The 17,477-nt window shown below is 46.1% G+C and overlaps 1 protein-coding gene across 1 annotated transcript in view; it reads left to right on the forward strand.

Moving 5' to 3' along the window:
- Nucleotides 1–748: 748 nt before the first annotated feature.
- SNAPC3 (small nuclear RNA activating complex polypeptide 3) overlaps nt 749–17,477 on the forward strand; it is a 120,499-nt gene continuing 103,770 nt past the window's right edge. The window contains exon 1 of the mRNA XM_077475123.1: nt 749–1,014. Coding sequence (XP_077331249.1) covers nt 794–1,014 — 221 coding nt within the window. The 5' untranslated portion in view covers nt 749–793. The remainder of the gene's footprint in view (nt 1,015–17,477) is intronic.

Here is a 17,477-nt window from a genome sequence, read left to right on the forward strand (position 1 = left end):
AATACTGTACACTACAATGCCGCCTATCAGTGCCCATCCGTGCCACCTATCCGTGCCACCTATCAGTGTCTATCTGTGTCGCATATCAGTAGCACCTATCAATGCCACTTCATTGGTGCCACATCATCGGTGCCCATCAGTACCGCCTTATCAGTGCCCGTCACTGCAGCCCCGTCAGTGCCCATCCGTAAAGGACAAAACGTACTTATTTACAAAGTTTTTTTAACCGAAACAAAAATGTTTTTTGTTTATCAGAAAATAAAAATCCCAGAGGCGATCAAATACCACCAAAAGAAAGCTCTATTTGTGGGAACAACATGATAAAAACTTAGTTTGGGTACAGTGTAGCATGAACGTGAAATTGTCATTCAAAGTGCGATAGCACTGAAAGCTCAAAATTCGTCTGGGCATGCCATACAAACATCATCACTATTAATAGTAACAAAAGCGCTAATAACGGAAGTATTGGTCAGCCCATAGCGGTACTACATTGTGTGGTGTTTGGCCAAAAACCCCATTAAGCATGCGCACTAGCTGCAACTCGTCGGTTATTTTCGACTGGAAGCGACGTGTGAAGTTGTCTGTTTCGTCAGATTAGGGGATCCGTCAGAATTTGTAACGGAAGCGACGTTTAGTCGTCGCCATCTTGCTACACCCGGCACTCGTCCACAGTAAAGATACATCGAGATCGCAGAACGGGTGCATAAGACGTAGGCAGTGAAGTGGATTGTGGGAAATGAGGCGTCAGTGACTACAATCTCCGGCATGCAACGGGGCGGACTGTGTGCGCACTATGGCGGAGGAGGTAGTGGAGAACGTCCCGGTGTATGAAGTGACACATGTGACCACACGGAAGATTCACGTGGGCTCGTTGGGCGCGCTGTGGAAGGGTAGCCTGACTGAGTGTGACCTGAGCCTGGCAGAGGAGAGCTCGCAGGAGGTGGAAGATGCTGAGCTGGCTGTGGAGCTGGGCTGCCCTGTGGATACAGCTGCAGAGCTCAGACTGCTGTGCAGGTTACCATCCCTTCTTCTTTATTGGCTGCCTGTTTGTCTGCACTGTTACACCACAACTGCTGCTTGCTGGAAGGCTTCATGCACATGGTCACATTGTATTGTAGGTTGTCAAACAAGTTCCCCCAAGCACTAGAAACTGTCAGTCATATGTGCATAAAACTGATACCAAGTGCAGCTGCCAACCACTGGAGAAATGGGGAGCAGAAATCAAAAGGCAAAAAAAAGCTTTTTTTTTTCTCTGAAGGTACAGGAGCCCCCACCTTCTGAGTCACCCCTTGGCTCCACCCCCTACCCACCTCCGAGCACCGCTCCTTGGGTCCAACCCTTACACACCTCTCAGTACTGCCCCCTTAAGAGAATACAGAACCAAGTATTTAATATGGAGTTTGTTAATGATAACAAAGGCAATAAAATAGATCTAACAACAATAGATCCCCTCCAGCAACAATGCATACCCAACAGCCAGCATCACTTGACCCTTAAGCAGCCAGCAACATTAGACCCCTCCCTCAACAGTAGATCTCACCCACCAACGATTGACCCACTCCCAGCAACAGCAGCCCCCTCCCATCAGAAACAATAGACCCCCCCCCCCTTGCATAAAAAGATTCCATCCAGCAACAATAGATTCCCCATCAGCCAGCATCAATAGACCCTCTAGCAGCCAGCTACAAAGATCCGTCCCTCAACAGTAGATTCCTCCCAGCAATGACTGACCCCCCTGCAACATAAGACCCACACCCAGCAACAGTAGATCCCCCACGAGCAACAGAAGTCCTCCCCAGCAACAGTAGACCTCCTTCCTTCCCAAAAATAGATCCCTCAACAGCCAGCATCAATAGACTATCCAGCACACCCCAGTACCCCTTGCCATTCCGTTCTGGAGGTGCCGGAACTGCGTTCCCCCAAGTTCCTGCTGAAAAAGACATATATATATATATATATATATATATATATATATATAAAAAATCATAAACTAAGTTTGAATCTAGTCCATGGAAATATCTTTCTATATATAAAATCTCTCCATGGACTAGATTCAAACTTAGTTTATTGCACTGTAGACAGTTACAGGTAGGAGCCCAAATGATTTTTTCTATATATCTCTATGGGCTGGATTCAAACTTAGTTTATTGCAATGTAGACAGTTACCCAGCAAATTACAAAGGCTGTTGGCGCTGGTACAAAACTGCAGCAGATAATAAGCATTTAGCTATGTAACTGTATTGTCTTAAAATTTAAACTATACCACCGTGATGTCTGGAAGAGAAGGGGTTAAATGCTTTCAGGAGGCTCGCCGGTCACACGTGAAGAGAGATCATTCCAAAGCGTGTGGGGAACAGTCTTGTCTTGATGGAAGAAAGTGGGGTGATGGACTGCCTCTTGCTTCTGACGTGAGGTCAGGTACTGTCAGAATCCAGAGGAATACCGTGTGAACAGGGAGACACAGGCTGGTTGCGATGGTGGCTGGAACGGACCTCTGTAATCCCACAGCGTTGTGCCAAGCTGTTTAGGATGTAGTGTGTCTGCCACCGCTGGAGGATGGAGCCGAGCACACGAGATGACGTCATCGCTATTCCGGAAGCAGTAACCCTGGGTGTAGTGGTGGACCACAAGCAAAAAAGGTTGCTGTAGCTTATATTAGTGGTCATCAACTCTGTCCTCAGGGCCCACTAACAGGCCAGGTTTTATGTATTACCTTGGGGAGATGCAGACTAGAATACTGCAATCACTGACCAGCAAATGATATCACCTGGGATGTATTTCAGTTATCTTTCAAACCTGGCCTGTGAGTGAGCCCTGAGGACAGAGTTAATGACCACTGGCTTACATGTTTCGGACGCATGTGCTTTATCAAAGATTTATTTGCCATTAACATCCTTCAGCAGAGAGCAGTCCTTGGCCCTTATGACTTCTAACTTTTTTTTGTAGGCAGGTTCTTCATTGCATGGAGCCAATGAAGAACATGCCTACAAAAAAACATTAGAAGTCATACGGCCCAAGGACCGCTCTCTGCTGAAGGATGTTAATCTTTGATAAATCGCGTTCATGCTGCAAAACATGTAGGCTATGGCAACCTTTTTTGCTTGTGATCCACCACTACACCCAGGGTTCCTGCTTGCGGGAAACGGCGCTGATGTCATCTCACTCGCTTAGATTTCTTAGCTCCATCCTCCAGCGGTGGCAGACATACTACATCCTAAACAGCTTGGCACAACGCTGTGGGATTACAGAGGTCCGTTCCAGCCACCATCGCAACCAGCCTGTGTCTCCCTGCTCACATGGTATTCCTCTGGATTCTGACAGTACCTGACCTCACGTCAGAAGCAAGAGGCAGTCCATCACCCCACTTTCTTCCATCAAGAAAATAATATTCCCCTCAAATTTTAGATTGATCTCTCTCCAGGTGTGACCGGCGAGCCTCCTGAAAGCATTTAACCCCTTCTCATCCAGACATCACGGTGGTACCGTTTTAATTTTAATATAATACAGTTACATAGCTATATGCTTTTTATTTGCTGCAGTTTTGTACCAGCACCTACAGCCTTTGTAATTTGCTGGGTAACTGTCTACATTGCAATAAACTTAAGTTTGAATCCAGTCCATGATATATATAATATTCTCTCTAGCCTACCCATAGAGCTCTGCTTTTTTTGTCTTTTGATTTGTGAACACCCATGCGATGTAATTCAGGTGCTGGTAAAAAGGGTCCTGGACCAACGCCGAGTAAATTGAAACCCAACATTTCATGCTTCAAAATTGCACCTGCTCGTGGAATGGCGACAAACATTTGAACCTAGAAATCTTCATAGGCGACGTTTAAAAATATCTACAGGTTACCAGTTTTGAGTTAGAGGAGGTCTTGGGCTAGAATCACTCTGATCGTGGCGATATCTCACATGTGTGGTCTGAACACCATTTACATATGTGGGCGAGACTTGTGGTATGCGCTTGCTTCTGAGTGTGAGCTCGGAGGGAAGGGACGCTTTAAAAAAAAATTTTTTTTTACATTTTGGATCACTTTTTTTCCTATTACAAAGAATGTTAACATCCCTTGTAAAAAAAAAAAAAAAAAAGCATATCAGGGCCTCTTTAATGTGATATCTAGGGTCAAAAGACCTTAGATCTCACATTTACACTTTTCAATAAAAAATAAATAAATTATCCCTGTAAGGCCAGAGGTGCGTAAGTGGCGTTTGATGTCACTCCAGTCCTCCAAGGGCATATAGTCCCGTGGGGGGCCTTCATGCCCTCACTCAACTTCCTGCCCATCCATCCCATCAATTGAATAGTTTCTGCCTCTTCCAGCGGCTCCGGTAAGCGGCGGAGACGGCCGGGATGGCACTCCTGCTGCTGCACATAAAAGCAATCTCGTGGCGAATCCGCTGAGACTCTTTTATGTGAAAGAGGACCACTGGTCGTGAATAAAAACACAGGCTATCTGCTGCCATAACAACGGTATTTAATGTCAAAGTATCTATGTATATCTACAGTGGGTGGTCCAGAGGTGGTTTTAAAGCAATCGACTGAGCTGATCAGAACCAGCTCTTGAGGGAGTCGATTCCACATTTTACTGTGATTCCACAGCTCATACTGTCAAGAAACCTTTCCCTATTTGGAGATTAAATCTTTTTTTTCTCCTCTAGACGTAAAGGGTGTTCCCTTGTCCTCTGTGATGACCTTAAAGTGAATAACTCGACACCAAGTTCACTACATGGACCCCTTATGTATTTGTACATGTTGATCATATCCCCCTTAATTTCCTCTTCTCAAGAGGGAATACAGTTCAGCTAATATTTCCTCATAGCTGAGCTCCTCCATGCCTCTTATCAGTTTGGTTGCCCTTCTCTGCACTTTTTCCAGTTCCTCAATATCCTTTTTGAGAACTGGTGCCCAAAACTTAACTGCATATTCCAAATGAGGTCTTGCTAACGGGTTTCTCTAAATGTGTTCTGGTGTAAACTGGCCCTCAAAGAGGAGCTCACACTTGCATCAACCAATAGGATTCCTTCTTTAACCCTTTTACTGTTGAAGCCATTTTATGTATTTATTTTTTATCCTCCCTCCTGTATTGAAATTTTTTTTTTTTAATGGCCTGAAAGATGGAAGGTCCACTTTAAAATGTACATTTTAGGCCTGAAGATTACTTAAAACCCCCAAATGTTATACATTTTTTGAAAGCAGAGGTGCGGTACAATAAAATGGTGGCTTTTGCAATTTATGTTGTGCAATATTGGTGCACCTTTCTATCAAGCCCATAATTTAATTTAAAATGCCCTGCCTTTGTTCATCTCCCATTACAGGGTGGACTGATAAGACTAGTAGTTTACACAAGAAAGATAGATGTTTGTGCTTTCTTTTCAGGACTATAAACAAGAAGTGACAAGGACACTGCATTTCTGGCATGATCAACAGATCATTTCTGTACTTGCTAAAAATGCTCTTAAACAAGCAGCCGGGAGTTTGTTTCCCTTTTTATGCTCATGGCTATAGTGGGTATAAAAATGAACCAACCTTTCTAAAATAATCAGATTTTGTTGCTTTGCACAGCTGTATTTACTCAGTACAACTTATATCATCCAAGTGAAATATATAACACCCACATGTCAGAAAAATAATCCAAAAACAGAATCGCTGAGTTGGAAAAGGATCATACACCCCCCCCCCCCCCCAAAAAGACTTGTAAACTCAATCAGATTTGGCTAATCACCTCAATGGCACACACAGCCATTTGACTTTCAACTGTGATCAGCTGTGGTAATTTTGATTAGCTCAGCATGAAAAGAGCTTTCTTGGAGCATTTCAGTCACTGGTAATGCAACTGATGCAAACAATCAATAATGGTTGCCAAGACCCTGTCTCGGGGATAAAGATGTGGACAGGCACAAGTCAGGAGATGGCTACAAAACAATTTCAAAGGCTTGAACAATGCTTAGAAGCACAGTGAAGTGTATTATTAAGATGTGGAAGGTATTTGGTACAACACAGACCTCCCTGGATCAGGACATTGGTCCAAACTGGATAAAAGAGCCAGGAGGAAACTGATCAGAGAGGTCTGAAGTAGAGCTCCCGATCTTAAAACAGCATTTCCCGATTCTATGTAACAAGTGCAGAAAGTTCTCTGCTCACTTCTGACAGCTGACAAAAAATCCAAGCAGCCTGCCAAGTTTATCTGCTGATAACTATAAACAAAGGGATGAACTTTGCTCTGTGAATGTGATCAGTTTAACCACTTAAAGTGGAGTTCCACCCAAAAGTGTAACTTCCGATTTAACTACTCCTCGCCCCCTGACATGCCACAATTGGCATGTCTTTTTTGGCAGGGGAGTGGGTACCTGGTTTTGAGAGGGACTTCCTGTCCTAGTTCATCCCATCTTCTGGCCGCCTATATGACTCCTCCTTTCCCCCTAGGCAACCCCACCCTCCCTGCAATCTTCAGGGACACATCACAGGTCCCAGTAGTTTGCCTGGCCACTGACAGAGCACAGCGCGACTCATGAGTGCGCGCCCGGCTGTGAAGTCACAAGCTGCCAAAGCCGGGTGCCAATACTTACAATGCCGGTGCCGCGCACCGGTGGGGGAGAGGAGCGAGGCACCTGGAGCCACATTGCTGAACCATGGGACAGGTGAGTGTGTGTTTATTAAGTCAGCAACTATACTTTTTGTAGCTGCTGACTTCTAATAAACTTAACCAGTGGAACTCCTCTTTAAGACTGGGTTCACACTGCCACGGTGTACGAGATCAGATGTGATTCGCACTGCAGTGCAAATCACATGCAATATCTGTGCGATGCGATTTCAGTCATACAGATAGTATGGCTGAATTCGCATCGCATCCAGCCCAAACTTGTACAGGACCCTTTTTTTGGTCCGCAGCAGAATTGGATCGCATGGGTGTTCACACCATGTGATCCGATTCCTGTCCGAGTTTGCAGATCGCACTGCGATGTGCGAACTGATTTGGAAGTGTCATTTAACTTTTCACTGACACTCCCAGCAGTTCGCATAGGGCAGTGTGAACTGCCACCGGGAGGCATGCGATGCGGGAACCCGCAGTAGATTCGCAGCGTTCCTGCATCGCAGCAGTGTGAACCCAGCCTAAAGACTAAAGCTTTTTCTGACACTTGCTGCTTACAAGTGAAAGTGGTTGTAAACCCTTACAAACCACTTTGACCTACAGGTAAGCCTAGATTAAGGCTTACCTGTAGGTCCAAGAAATATCTCCCAAACCTATACGGTTTAGGAGATATTTGCCTGAAGACGGGCATCGCTATCTACGGCGCATGCGCCGTAGACAGCGGCGCGCAGGTGCACTGAGCGGGGCATCGTCGATGACGGCAATGCCGCGAGTCTCGGCTCCCGTGCGCATGCACGGGAGTGACGTCATCGCTGCTCCGGCGAATCACACCGCCGGAGCAGCGAGACCCACTGAGACCCACCAAGAAGATGGACGCTCGGAACTACAGGGGACAAACGGGGACTTCGCTGGCTCCTGTGTCAGGTAAGTGACACATAATGGACTACTATGCTTTGCGTTTACAGGGAATGAAAGAGGAAGTAAACTCATCAGGGTTTACTTCCTCTTTAAAATGAGTGTGTTTTGCTAGTGTTTGTATATGTGTATATGTGTGTGTGTATATGTATGTATGTATATATATATATATATATATATATATATATATATATATATATATATATATATATATATACACACTACCGTTCAAAAGTTTGGGGGTCACCCAAACAATTTTGTGTTTTCCATGAAAAGTCACACTTATTCACCACCATACGTTGTGAAATGAATAGAAAATAGTCAAGACATTGACAAGGTTAGAAATAATGATTTGTATTTGAAATAACATTGTTTTTACATCAAACTTTGCTTTCGTCAAAGAATCCTCCTTTTGCAGCAATTACAGCATTGCACACCTTTGGCATTCTAGCTGTTAATTTATTGAGGTAAGCTGGAGAAATTGCACCCCACGCTTCTAGAAGCAGCTCCCACAAGTTGGATTGGTTGGATGGGCACTTCTGGCGTACCATACGGTCAAGCTGCTCCCACAACAGCTCAATGGGGTTCAGATCTGGTGACTGTGCTGGCCACTCCATTACCGATAGAATACCAGCTGCCTGCTTCTGCTGTAAATAGTTCTTGCACAATTTGGAGGTGTGTTTAGGGTCATTGTCCTGTTGTAGGATGAAATTGGCTCCAATCAAGCGCTGTCCACTGGGTATGGCATGGCCTTGCAAAATGGAGTGATAGCCTTCCTTATTCATTTATTTAATGAAGATGCCAGTTGGGGACCTGTGAGGCGTCTGTTTCTCAAACTAGAGACTCTAATGTGCTTATCTTCTTGCTTAGTTGTGCAACGTGGCCTCCCACTTCTTTTTCTACTCTGGTTAGAGCCTGTTTGTGCTGTCCTCTGAAGGGAGTAGTACACACCGTTGTAGGAAATCTTCAATTTCTTTGCAATTTCTCGCATGGAATAGCCTTCATTTCTAAGAACAAGAATAGACTGTCGAGTTTCAGATGAAAGTTCTCTTTTTCTGGTCATTTTGAGCGTTTAATTGACCCCACAAATGTGATGCTCCAGAAACTCAATCTGCTCACAGGAAGGTCAGTTTTGTAGCTTCTGGAAGGAGCTAGACTGTTTTTAGATGTGTGAACATGATTGCACAAGGGTTTGCTAATCATCAATTAGCCTTCTGAGCCAATGAGCAAACGCATTGTACCATTAGAACACTGGAGTGATAGTTGCTGGAAATGGGCCTCTATACACCTATGTAGATATTGCACCAAAAACTAGACATTTGCAGTTAGAATAGTCATTTACCACATTAGCAATGTATAGAGTATATTTGTTTAAAGTTAGGACTAGTTTAAAGTTAGCTTCATTGAAAAGTACAGTGCTTTTCCTTCAAAAATAAGGACATTTCAATGTGACCCCAAACTTTTGAACGGTAGTGTATATATTTTAGGAGAGACCCTAGAGAATGAAATGGTGGTTGTTGCAATATTTTATTTCACACTGTATTTGCGCAGCGGTCTTTCAAACGCATTATTATTATTTTTTTTTTAAAATACACTTTAATGAATTAAAAAAACGAAACAGTAAAGGTAGCCCAATTTTTTTGTATAATGTAAAAGATGTTACCCGTAAGAATCGTGATCTTTATTGACCAATAAAGGCACACAGCAAAAAAGGTGAAAAACGCCCCTTTGGGGCACCCCACTCTTTTTTTTTTATTTTTTATTTTTTGCAGTCTACAAATGGTCACCATAAAATTTAACTGAACATGAGCAGATCTGCAAAGAGTGCACATCTAGACTTTGAAATATTTGCCCAAAGTTAGTCGAGATATTCCAACAGACTAAAGGCTGCAATTAAAGCAGAAGGTGGTTCAATAAGATACTGACACAAGGGAGTGATCTTTTTTCCAACTCAGTGATTTCTATTTTTTGTTATTATTATATTACAGGATTTATATAGCACCACCAGTTTGCTCCACGCTTTACATTTAACATGGGGCAGGCAGTACGTTTACAATACAGGAGGGATCAGAGGGCCCTGCTTGTTAGAGCTTACTATCTAGAAGACATCTTTGTGTTATAGCTTTCGCTTGGATATCATGAGTTGCACTAAATAAATACAGCTGGATAAAACAAAAACTGTGTCTGTCTTGATTTCAGGCTGCAGAGCAACAAAATGTGATTTATTTTAACCACTTTAAGACCAGGCCTTTCTCTGACATTTGTTTACAAGTAAAAATCATTTATTTTTATTTTTGCTATAAAATGAAGCTCATTACATTCCACTTTTCAGCTTTAAAGTGCTTGTAAACTCTCCCCCACACTTTTGTCCCATGTAAATCAGCATAAAAAACCCTAATGAACGCTGCTTATAGATATCTCCTTGCTTGCTTAGTATTGCTGTAATTCTTTTTGTTCTTTAGAATGATGTCAGTGAGCATGCCCAGATCTCCCCTGATTTACGACACTCTCTATGTGCTTATCTATCTGTTATCAGGATTTCCTATGGCACACCACTGAAATCCCAGGAGACTTCATAATCACTCATAGCTTCCTCCTACACACCATGTGACCATGTGACATCACATGCAGTGTAAAGCAGGGCATGGGACAGCATTACTGCAGACTTATCAGCTGAAGCTGATAGGACTCACACAGGCAAATGCTAGATAATCAGCACAAATAAATACTATGAAATAAAACAAGTCAGCTATGAATAGGGAAGCAGGGTTGCCATAGAACCATTGGATTGAGAAGGAGGCTTGGTTAACAGTACAGGAAGTGCTCAATGTAAGGGCGGAAATGCACTCCACTGTGGACTCAAACAATACTTACGATGGTGCTGCCTAACCCCTGGAAACAAGTTTCTTTAAACCATAAGTGATATGCAATTTGGGCTGGATTACAGTGGCTATAGTTTGATAATTAATTTTCATAATGGACTAAATGAAAAGAACCATCAGAGTGGGAGAGTTTTTTTTCTTTAACCTCTTGCCGACCAGCGCACGATGATGTATGATGGCACAGTTGCGCAAATAAGCATACCTGTCTGTCCCCTTTAAGATGCGGCATTGTAGGGGTGCGAACGTACTACGTGACTGTGCCCGTGGACTCTGCCTGCGTCCCGTGATGGTGTCGCAGAGCGGGGAGATGCCTATGTAAAAATGGCATTTCCCTGTTCTGCCTAGCAACATGACGGATCTACTGCTCCCTGTCATCAGTTAGAATCACCCTTAGGACACACTTAACCCCTTGATCGCCCCCTAGTGTTTAACCCCTTCCCCGCCAGTGTCATTTACACAGCAATCGGTGCATTTTTATAGCACTGATTGCTGTATAAATGACTGGTCCCAAAATAGTGTCAAAAGTTTCTGATGTGTCCGTCATAATGTCCCAGTCACAATAAAAAATCACAGATCGCTGCCATTACTAATTAAAAAAAAAAACAATAATAAAAATGCCATAAATCTATCCTCTATTCTGTAGATGCTATAATTTTTGTGCAAACCAATCAATATACGCTTATTGCGTTTTTTTTTTTTTTTTTTTTTTGTAGAATACATATCGGCCTAAACTGAGAAAAAAAATAGTTTTTTTTGTTTTTTATATATTTTTTGGGGAAATTTATTATAGTAAAAAATATAGAGAAGCAACTGGTTCAGGGATGTGTTGAAGGTAGATCCTCACATTCAGTTTGTCTAAGGCCGCGTACACACGTAACAGACTATCCGGCGGACTGTCTGCCGGACTTTCCGAACGAGCTACCTGCCCATACACGGTACTTTTGCGGCGGACTAATATGGCGTACTAAGTCTGCCGGACTATCCGCCGTACTTTTGAAATGAACAGACTCGCCCACACACGCGGAGGAAAGTCCGCTCCTTTTGAGTGCGTCTCCAGGTAGCCGGGGCCAGCGAAGGAGGCGACTTAAAGTGTAATCCCTATGCTGAAAGTTCGAAGTGGGGTCCCCCCCAGGTCCATATCAGACCCTTAAGGGGGTGGGGACGAGCGAGCACCCCCTCCTGAGCCGTACCAGGCCGCGTGCCCCCCAACGTGGGGGGGTGCCTTGGGGAAGGGGGGGCGCACGCCCCCCCACCCCAAAGCACCTTGTCCCCATGTTGATGAGGACAAGGGCCTCTTCCCGACAACCCTGGCCGTTGGTTGTCGGGGTCTGTGGGCTGGGGGCTTATCGGAATCCGTGAGCCCTCTTTAATAAGGGGGCCCCCAGATACCTGCCCCCCACCCTATGTGAATGAGTATGGGGTATGATGTACACCTACCCATTCACCTGGTTAAAAAGTAAAAAAAAAAACACACACAAGGGTTAAAATAGTTTATTGCACAGCTCCAGGGGTCTTCTTCTGTCTTCGGGGGTCTTCTCGCTGGACTCCTCCGCTATCTTCTGCTCTTTAGCTAGCTCTTTCACTAGCGGAGGAGCCCGGCTTTCTTCTTCGCAGCCGCCCTCTTCTTCCGACTTCGGGGTTCTTGTCCCCCTCTTCGGTTCTTCTTGCAGGGCCACCGGGCCGCCTTCTAGCTCTTTTACAAACGGTGGCCCGGTCTTCTGTCGCCGTCCTCTGGGACTGTGACATAATGGGCGGGGACATCATCCGATGATGTCCCTATATAAGTCGCTGCACGCCACGTGCCTGTCATTGTGACCGGAGACAGCGACGAGGCAACATCTCAAGAAGAGGAGGACAGAAGACGGCGACAGAAGACCCGGCCACTGCTTGTAAAAGAGCTAGAAGAAGGCGCGGTGGCCCGGCAAGAAGAACCGAAGAGGGGGATAAGACCCCCGAAGACAGAAGAAGACCCCCAGAGCTGTGCAATAAACTATTTTAACCCTTGTGTGTTGTGTTTTTTTTTTTTACTTTTTTTTTCACAGGTGAATGGGTAGGGGTACATTGTACCCCATACTCATTCACATAGGGTGGGGGGGCCGGGATCCGGGGGCCCCCTTATTAAAGGGGGCTCACGGATTCCGATAAGCCTCCCGCCCGCAGACCCCGACAACCAACGACCAGGGTTGTCGGGAAGAGGCCCTTGTCCTCATCAAAATGGGGACAAGGTGCTTTGGGGTGGGGGGCCGCGTGGCCCCCCCCTTCCCCAAGGCACCCCCCCATGTTGAGGGCACGTGGCCTGGTACGGCTCAGGAGGGGGGGGGGGGGCGCTCGCTTGTCCCCACCCCCTTTCCTGGCCGGCCGGGTAGCGTGCTCGGATAAGGGTCTGATATGGACCTAGGGGGGGACCCCCACGCCGATTTTTCGGCGTAGGTATTCCCCTTTAAGTACATACCAGGAGACGCGCTCAAAATGAGCGGACTTTTCTCCAAGTGGGAAAAGTCAGTTCATTTCCAAAGTACGGCGGACAGGCACACACACGGCCGTACTGTTCGCCGAAATGCGAGTCCGGCGGACAGATTGGGTACAATGGCCACCTGACATCAAGAAGGTGATTACTGACGAGTTGGATTTCGAGGTCCCGGATGAGCTTAAAGACCATCACCGGCCGTGAAGCACACAGTCCTATGGTGTATCCTCTTGACTTCGTTGTCACATCCAACGGGAGAAACACATGCGTATCTTACTCGCTGCCATATGGTATGTGCGTCCAACGTTGTCGGTAGGAGTACCTCATTGAGTACCGGTGTTCTCTGTGTCACAAGCAACATATCCCTTTGTAATCACGATCTCTGGGACATTATTGCCGATTTTTCATCTGCATTTAAGTTTTCCAGTCAGATTTTTCATCAATCAGTTTTACACTGGACTCCATTTTGTACACTATTGTTGTTTTGGATTTATATCCATTATTGTACACGTTTATTATGCATTTTAGCGCTACACATTTTTGTTTAATATGGGAATGTTTGACCATTCTTCCAGAAGAGCATTTGTGAGGTCAGGCATTGATGTTGGAGGAGAAGGCCTGGCTCGTAGTCTCTGCTCTAATTCATCCCAAAGGTGGACTCTGTGCAGGCCAGTGAAGTTCCTCCACCCCAAACTCGCTCATCCATGTCTTTATGAACCTTGCTCTGTGCACTGATCCAAATCATTTGGTGGAAGGGGGATTATGGTGTGGGGTTGTTTTTCAGGGGTTGGGCTTGGCCCCTTAGTTCCAGTGAACGGAGCGCCTTAAGGTGTCGACATACCAAGACAATTTGCACAATTTCATGCTCCCAACTTTGTGGGAACCGTTTGGGGATGGCCCCTTCCTGTCCCAACATGACTGCACACCAGTGCACAAAGCAAGGTCTATAAAGACATGAATGAAAAAAGGTACTTAGTTTTTTTTGTTAATTAAAATAATTACAGTGCCATCATCTACATACAGAAAGATAAAGGACAATGCAAAGTAAACAGTGTTTAGTATCACTTAATGAAGCATTACCTATGGATGCTTAAAGCGGAGTTTCGCCCAAAAAAAAATAGTCAGCAGCCACAAAAAGTGTAGCAGCTGACTTTTAATAATCGGTCACTCATCTCTCCCACAGTCCAGCAATGCGGGGGAACGAAGCCCCGCTCCTCTCCACAGCGCCAGCATTCTTACCGTGGGCGCCCGGCTGTGGCTTCACAGCCAGGCATGCACTGCGCATGCACGAGCTGAGCTGCGTGCTGTGAATGGCTGGGCAATCTTTTGTGATGTGTCCCAGAAGATTGGAGGGAATGGGGAGAGGTGAACTTCCTTCCGGTGCCGAGGAGCCCTGGGAGGAAGTTAGAGCTGGATGCCTCTAAAAAGAGGGTATCCGCTCCCCCCCCCCCCCCCCCCCCCCAAAAAAAAAATGGCATGCAAAATGTGGCAAGTCAGGGAGTCACCTGAACTTAAAGCGGAAGTTCCATTTTTGGGTGGAACTCTGCTTTAAGGATACAATTTTTTTTTTTTACTTGATACAACTTCATCTTTTATTTTTTACCAAACAATGGGTATTATGTTTGTGTGCAGTAAAATTTCTTTCTTTCTCGTACGTCACGGGACACAGAGACTCAGTAATTACTGATGGGTTATAGGGTATCACTAGGTGATTGGACGCCGACACACCCTAGACAGGTAGTTTAATCCACCATATAACCCCTCCCCCCTACTGGAATTACCTCAGTTTTTTCGCCAGTGTTTTAGGTGTTGGTTACAAGTAAGATGTGCTGTGCTGAGCTCCGCTGGAAAATCCTTACTGGGGCCAGCTATGCAACCGGATCCATTCAAAGTGTATTTTCCAGGCCGAATTGGATGGTACCTGGGCCTCGTGTCCGAAGAAACAAGGTTTTACCTGTAACGCTTCTCTTTTTAGAGAGCTGGGACCCAGTATTTGTTTTTTTCAGCCATATTCCTGGCAGGGTGCTTTACGGACCCAGAACTGCGGATCCCCCTATTCAAGGGGGCCCCAGTCTCTGAAGGTTTTTTTTCCTAACAGAGCCCACCGTGAGAGGTAAAGATTGGGTCTGTTATTCAGACCCTGCAGCTGGATAAGGTAAGGGAGACTCCTAAAGAATTTTTCTAATTCTAGTAGGTTGTCTCCTTTTAAGGGTATGCTATGCCTATAGTCGCCACCAGGGGCTGCCAAGAGCACATACCTTTCATGCCTGTCTGCTTGGTGTCCACGCTCTATGCTCCTCCAGCCATACTACAGGAAGGATGAAGGTAAGGGGTTTTTTTCCTTCTGGGATTCTCCCTCCACGGATTAGGGGACTGAGACAGGCCTGGGCAGAGAGCGGTAACATACCGCACCACCCGCCGTTCATAGATACAGCCCAGCAGAGGGTATTCCTACCCCAAGCAAAGATCAATGCTATAAGAGAACTGATTCAGGTAGTCGGGGCAAAGAAGGGTCCTTCTATTTATCTTTGTATGAGGTTGTTGGGGAAGATGGTGGCTTCATTGGAAGCAGAATGAAATGCTCAGTTTCATTCAAGGCTACTGCAAAACAGTATCCTATCGACCTGGAACAAGAAGGTTCAGGCGTTAGATTTTCCGGTGCATCTGTCCCCTACAACGCCTCGGAGCCTCAGCTGGTGGTTGATACCTGAAAATCTGCGGAAAGGAAAATCCTTTTTACCAGTTAACTGGACAGTGGTAACAGATGCCAGTCTTTCGGGTTGGGCGGGCAGGCCTGGAACAGTCGACTGTCCAAGGGACATGGTTCAAGACCGAGAGGGCATTACCCATCAACATTCTGGAGATCCGTGCGGCATATCTAGCCCTAAAAGCCTGGACACTCAGGTTGCAGGGTTGCCCTGTCGGGATCCAGTCCGATAATGCCACAGCAGTGGCTTATATCAATCACCAAGGGGGCACCAAGAGTCGTGCAGCTCAGGGAGAAGTAAACCAGATCTTAATCTGGGCAGAAAGACATGTGCCATGCATATTGACAGTCTTCATTCCGGGGGTAGAGAACTGGCAGGCGGACTACTTGAGCCGCCAGCAGTTAGTCCCAGGGGAATGGTCTCTTCACCCCGACGTCTTCTTGGCCATATGCCAGAGATGGGTGGTTCCGGATGTAGATCTCTTTGCGTCCAGGTTCAACAACAAGGTCGACAACTTTGTGCAAGAGTGAGAGATCCTCTTGCATGCAGGACAGATGCGTTGGTAACTCCATGGCATCAGTTCTCTCCGATTTATGCATTTCCTCCTATTCTGCTACTGTCAAGACTTCTATGCAGGATCAGGCAGGAGAAGAAGTCGGTGTCTGGTGGCCCAGAAGAGCTTGGTATGCAGAAATAGTGAAGATGGCAGGAGGCTCTCCTTGGATCCCGCCGTCCCATCCAGACCTGCTATCCCAGGGACCGGTATTCCATCCTACCTTACAAGCGCTAAATTTAACGGTTTGGCTATTGAAACCCACATTCTGAAGAATCGTGGGCTTTCGGGCCCTGTGAGATATCTACCTTGATTAATGCAAGAAAGCCAGCTTCCAGAATGATTTATCACAGAGTCTGGAAAGCATATGTCTCCTGGTGTGAATCCAGCGGTTGGCACCCCAGAAAGTATGTCATAAGCAGAATCCTTGAATTTCTGCAAAATGGGTTAGAGATGAAACTGGCCTTGAGTACCATCAAGGGCCAAGTCTCGGCCTTATCGGTTCTGTTTCAACGTCCACTTGCTTCGCATTCTTTGGTCCGAAGCTTTATACAAGTGGTCGCGTGCCTTAATCCTCCAGTTAGGGCGCCTCTGAACCCCTGGGATTTGAATTTGGTCCTGTCAGCTTTACAGAAGCAGCCTTTTGAACCGATACATCAAATTCCATTAGTTCTGTTGACAAAGAAATTCATTTTTCCCAAGGCGTCTTTCAGGACAGCACCTGAGAGATAGCGACTCCACCCTCCTCGTTAGGAAACACCTTCTTCCTCCAGACTTTAAAGGGAGGCGCCTCCCTACCACACATCAGTTTTTGTGTTTCCTCCGGCCCGGAGGGAACACCTTTTGGGAAGGAGTCTGTTTCTCTTAGGTGTTCCTGAGGGACTAGGCTTCTTTCCCTTTTTTTTCCTCCTTTAGAGACCCGCTGTCCTCCCGACCTACCCACGCCTCGTCAGCGGTAGCAAGCGGGCTCCTCTTCCCCTCTTGTGCTCGGAGAGAGCCGAAGACTCGGTGGCCCGCACGTTCGTAGGCGCGGCGGCGCGCGTGTGCCGCTGCCATGTTTGTTTTCGGAGGTCGCGCCGGAAGTGACAGAGCGGGTCATCGGGTCAGCTGAAACGTCGTTTCCGGCGTGGACGCAGGGGGGAGGAGGGAGGACAGGTGCTGGTGCCTATTTCCGCTTCCGGTCCGGTGCAGCTGCACGGCGTGACTCCGGAGGCGGCGTTTAGCCACAAGTGGATCTCTGCACAGCTGATTATGGAAGATTCAGCGTCTGCAGCGGTGGGGACAGGCACAGGCACCAGCAAAGCCCAGGTAAGAGGCAGCAGTTAAAGTCTGCCTTTCTTTTTCTATTTCCTGGCGTTTG

This window comes from Lithobates pipiens, unplaced genomic scaffold, assembly GCF_037356315.1.
Source record: "Lithobates pipiens isolate NorthernLeopardFrog02 unplaced genomic scaffold, aLitPip1_a1.2 Scaffold_13, whole genome shotgun sequence".
Lineage (NCBI taxonomy): Eukaryota > Metazoa > Chordata > Amphibia > Anura > Ranidae > Lithobates > Lithobates pipiens.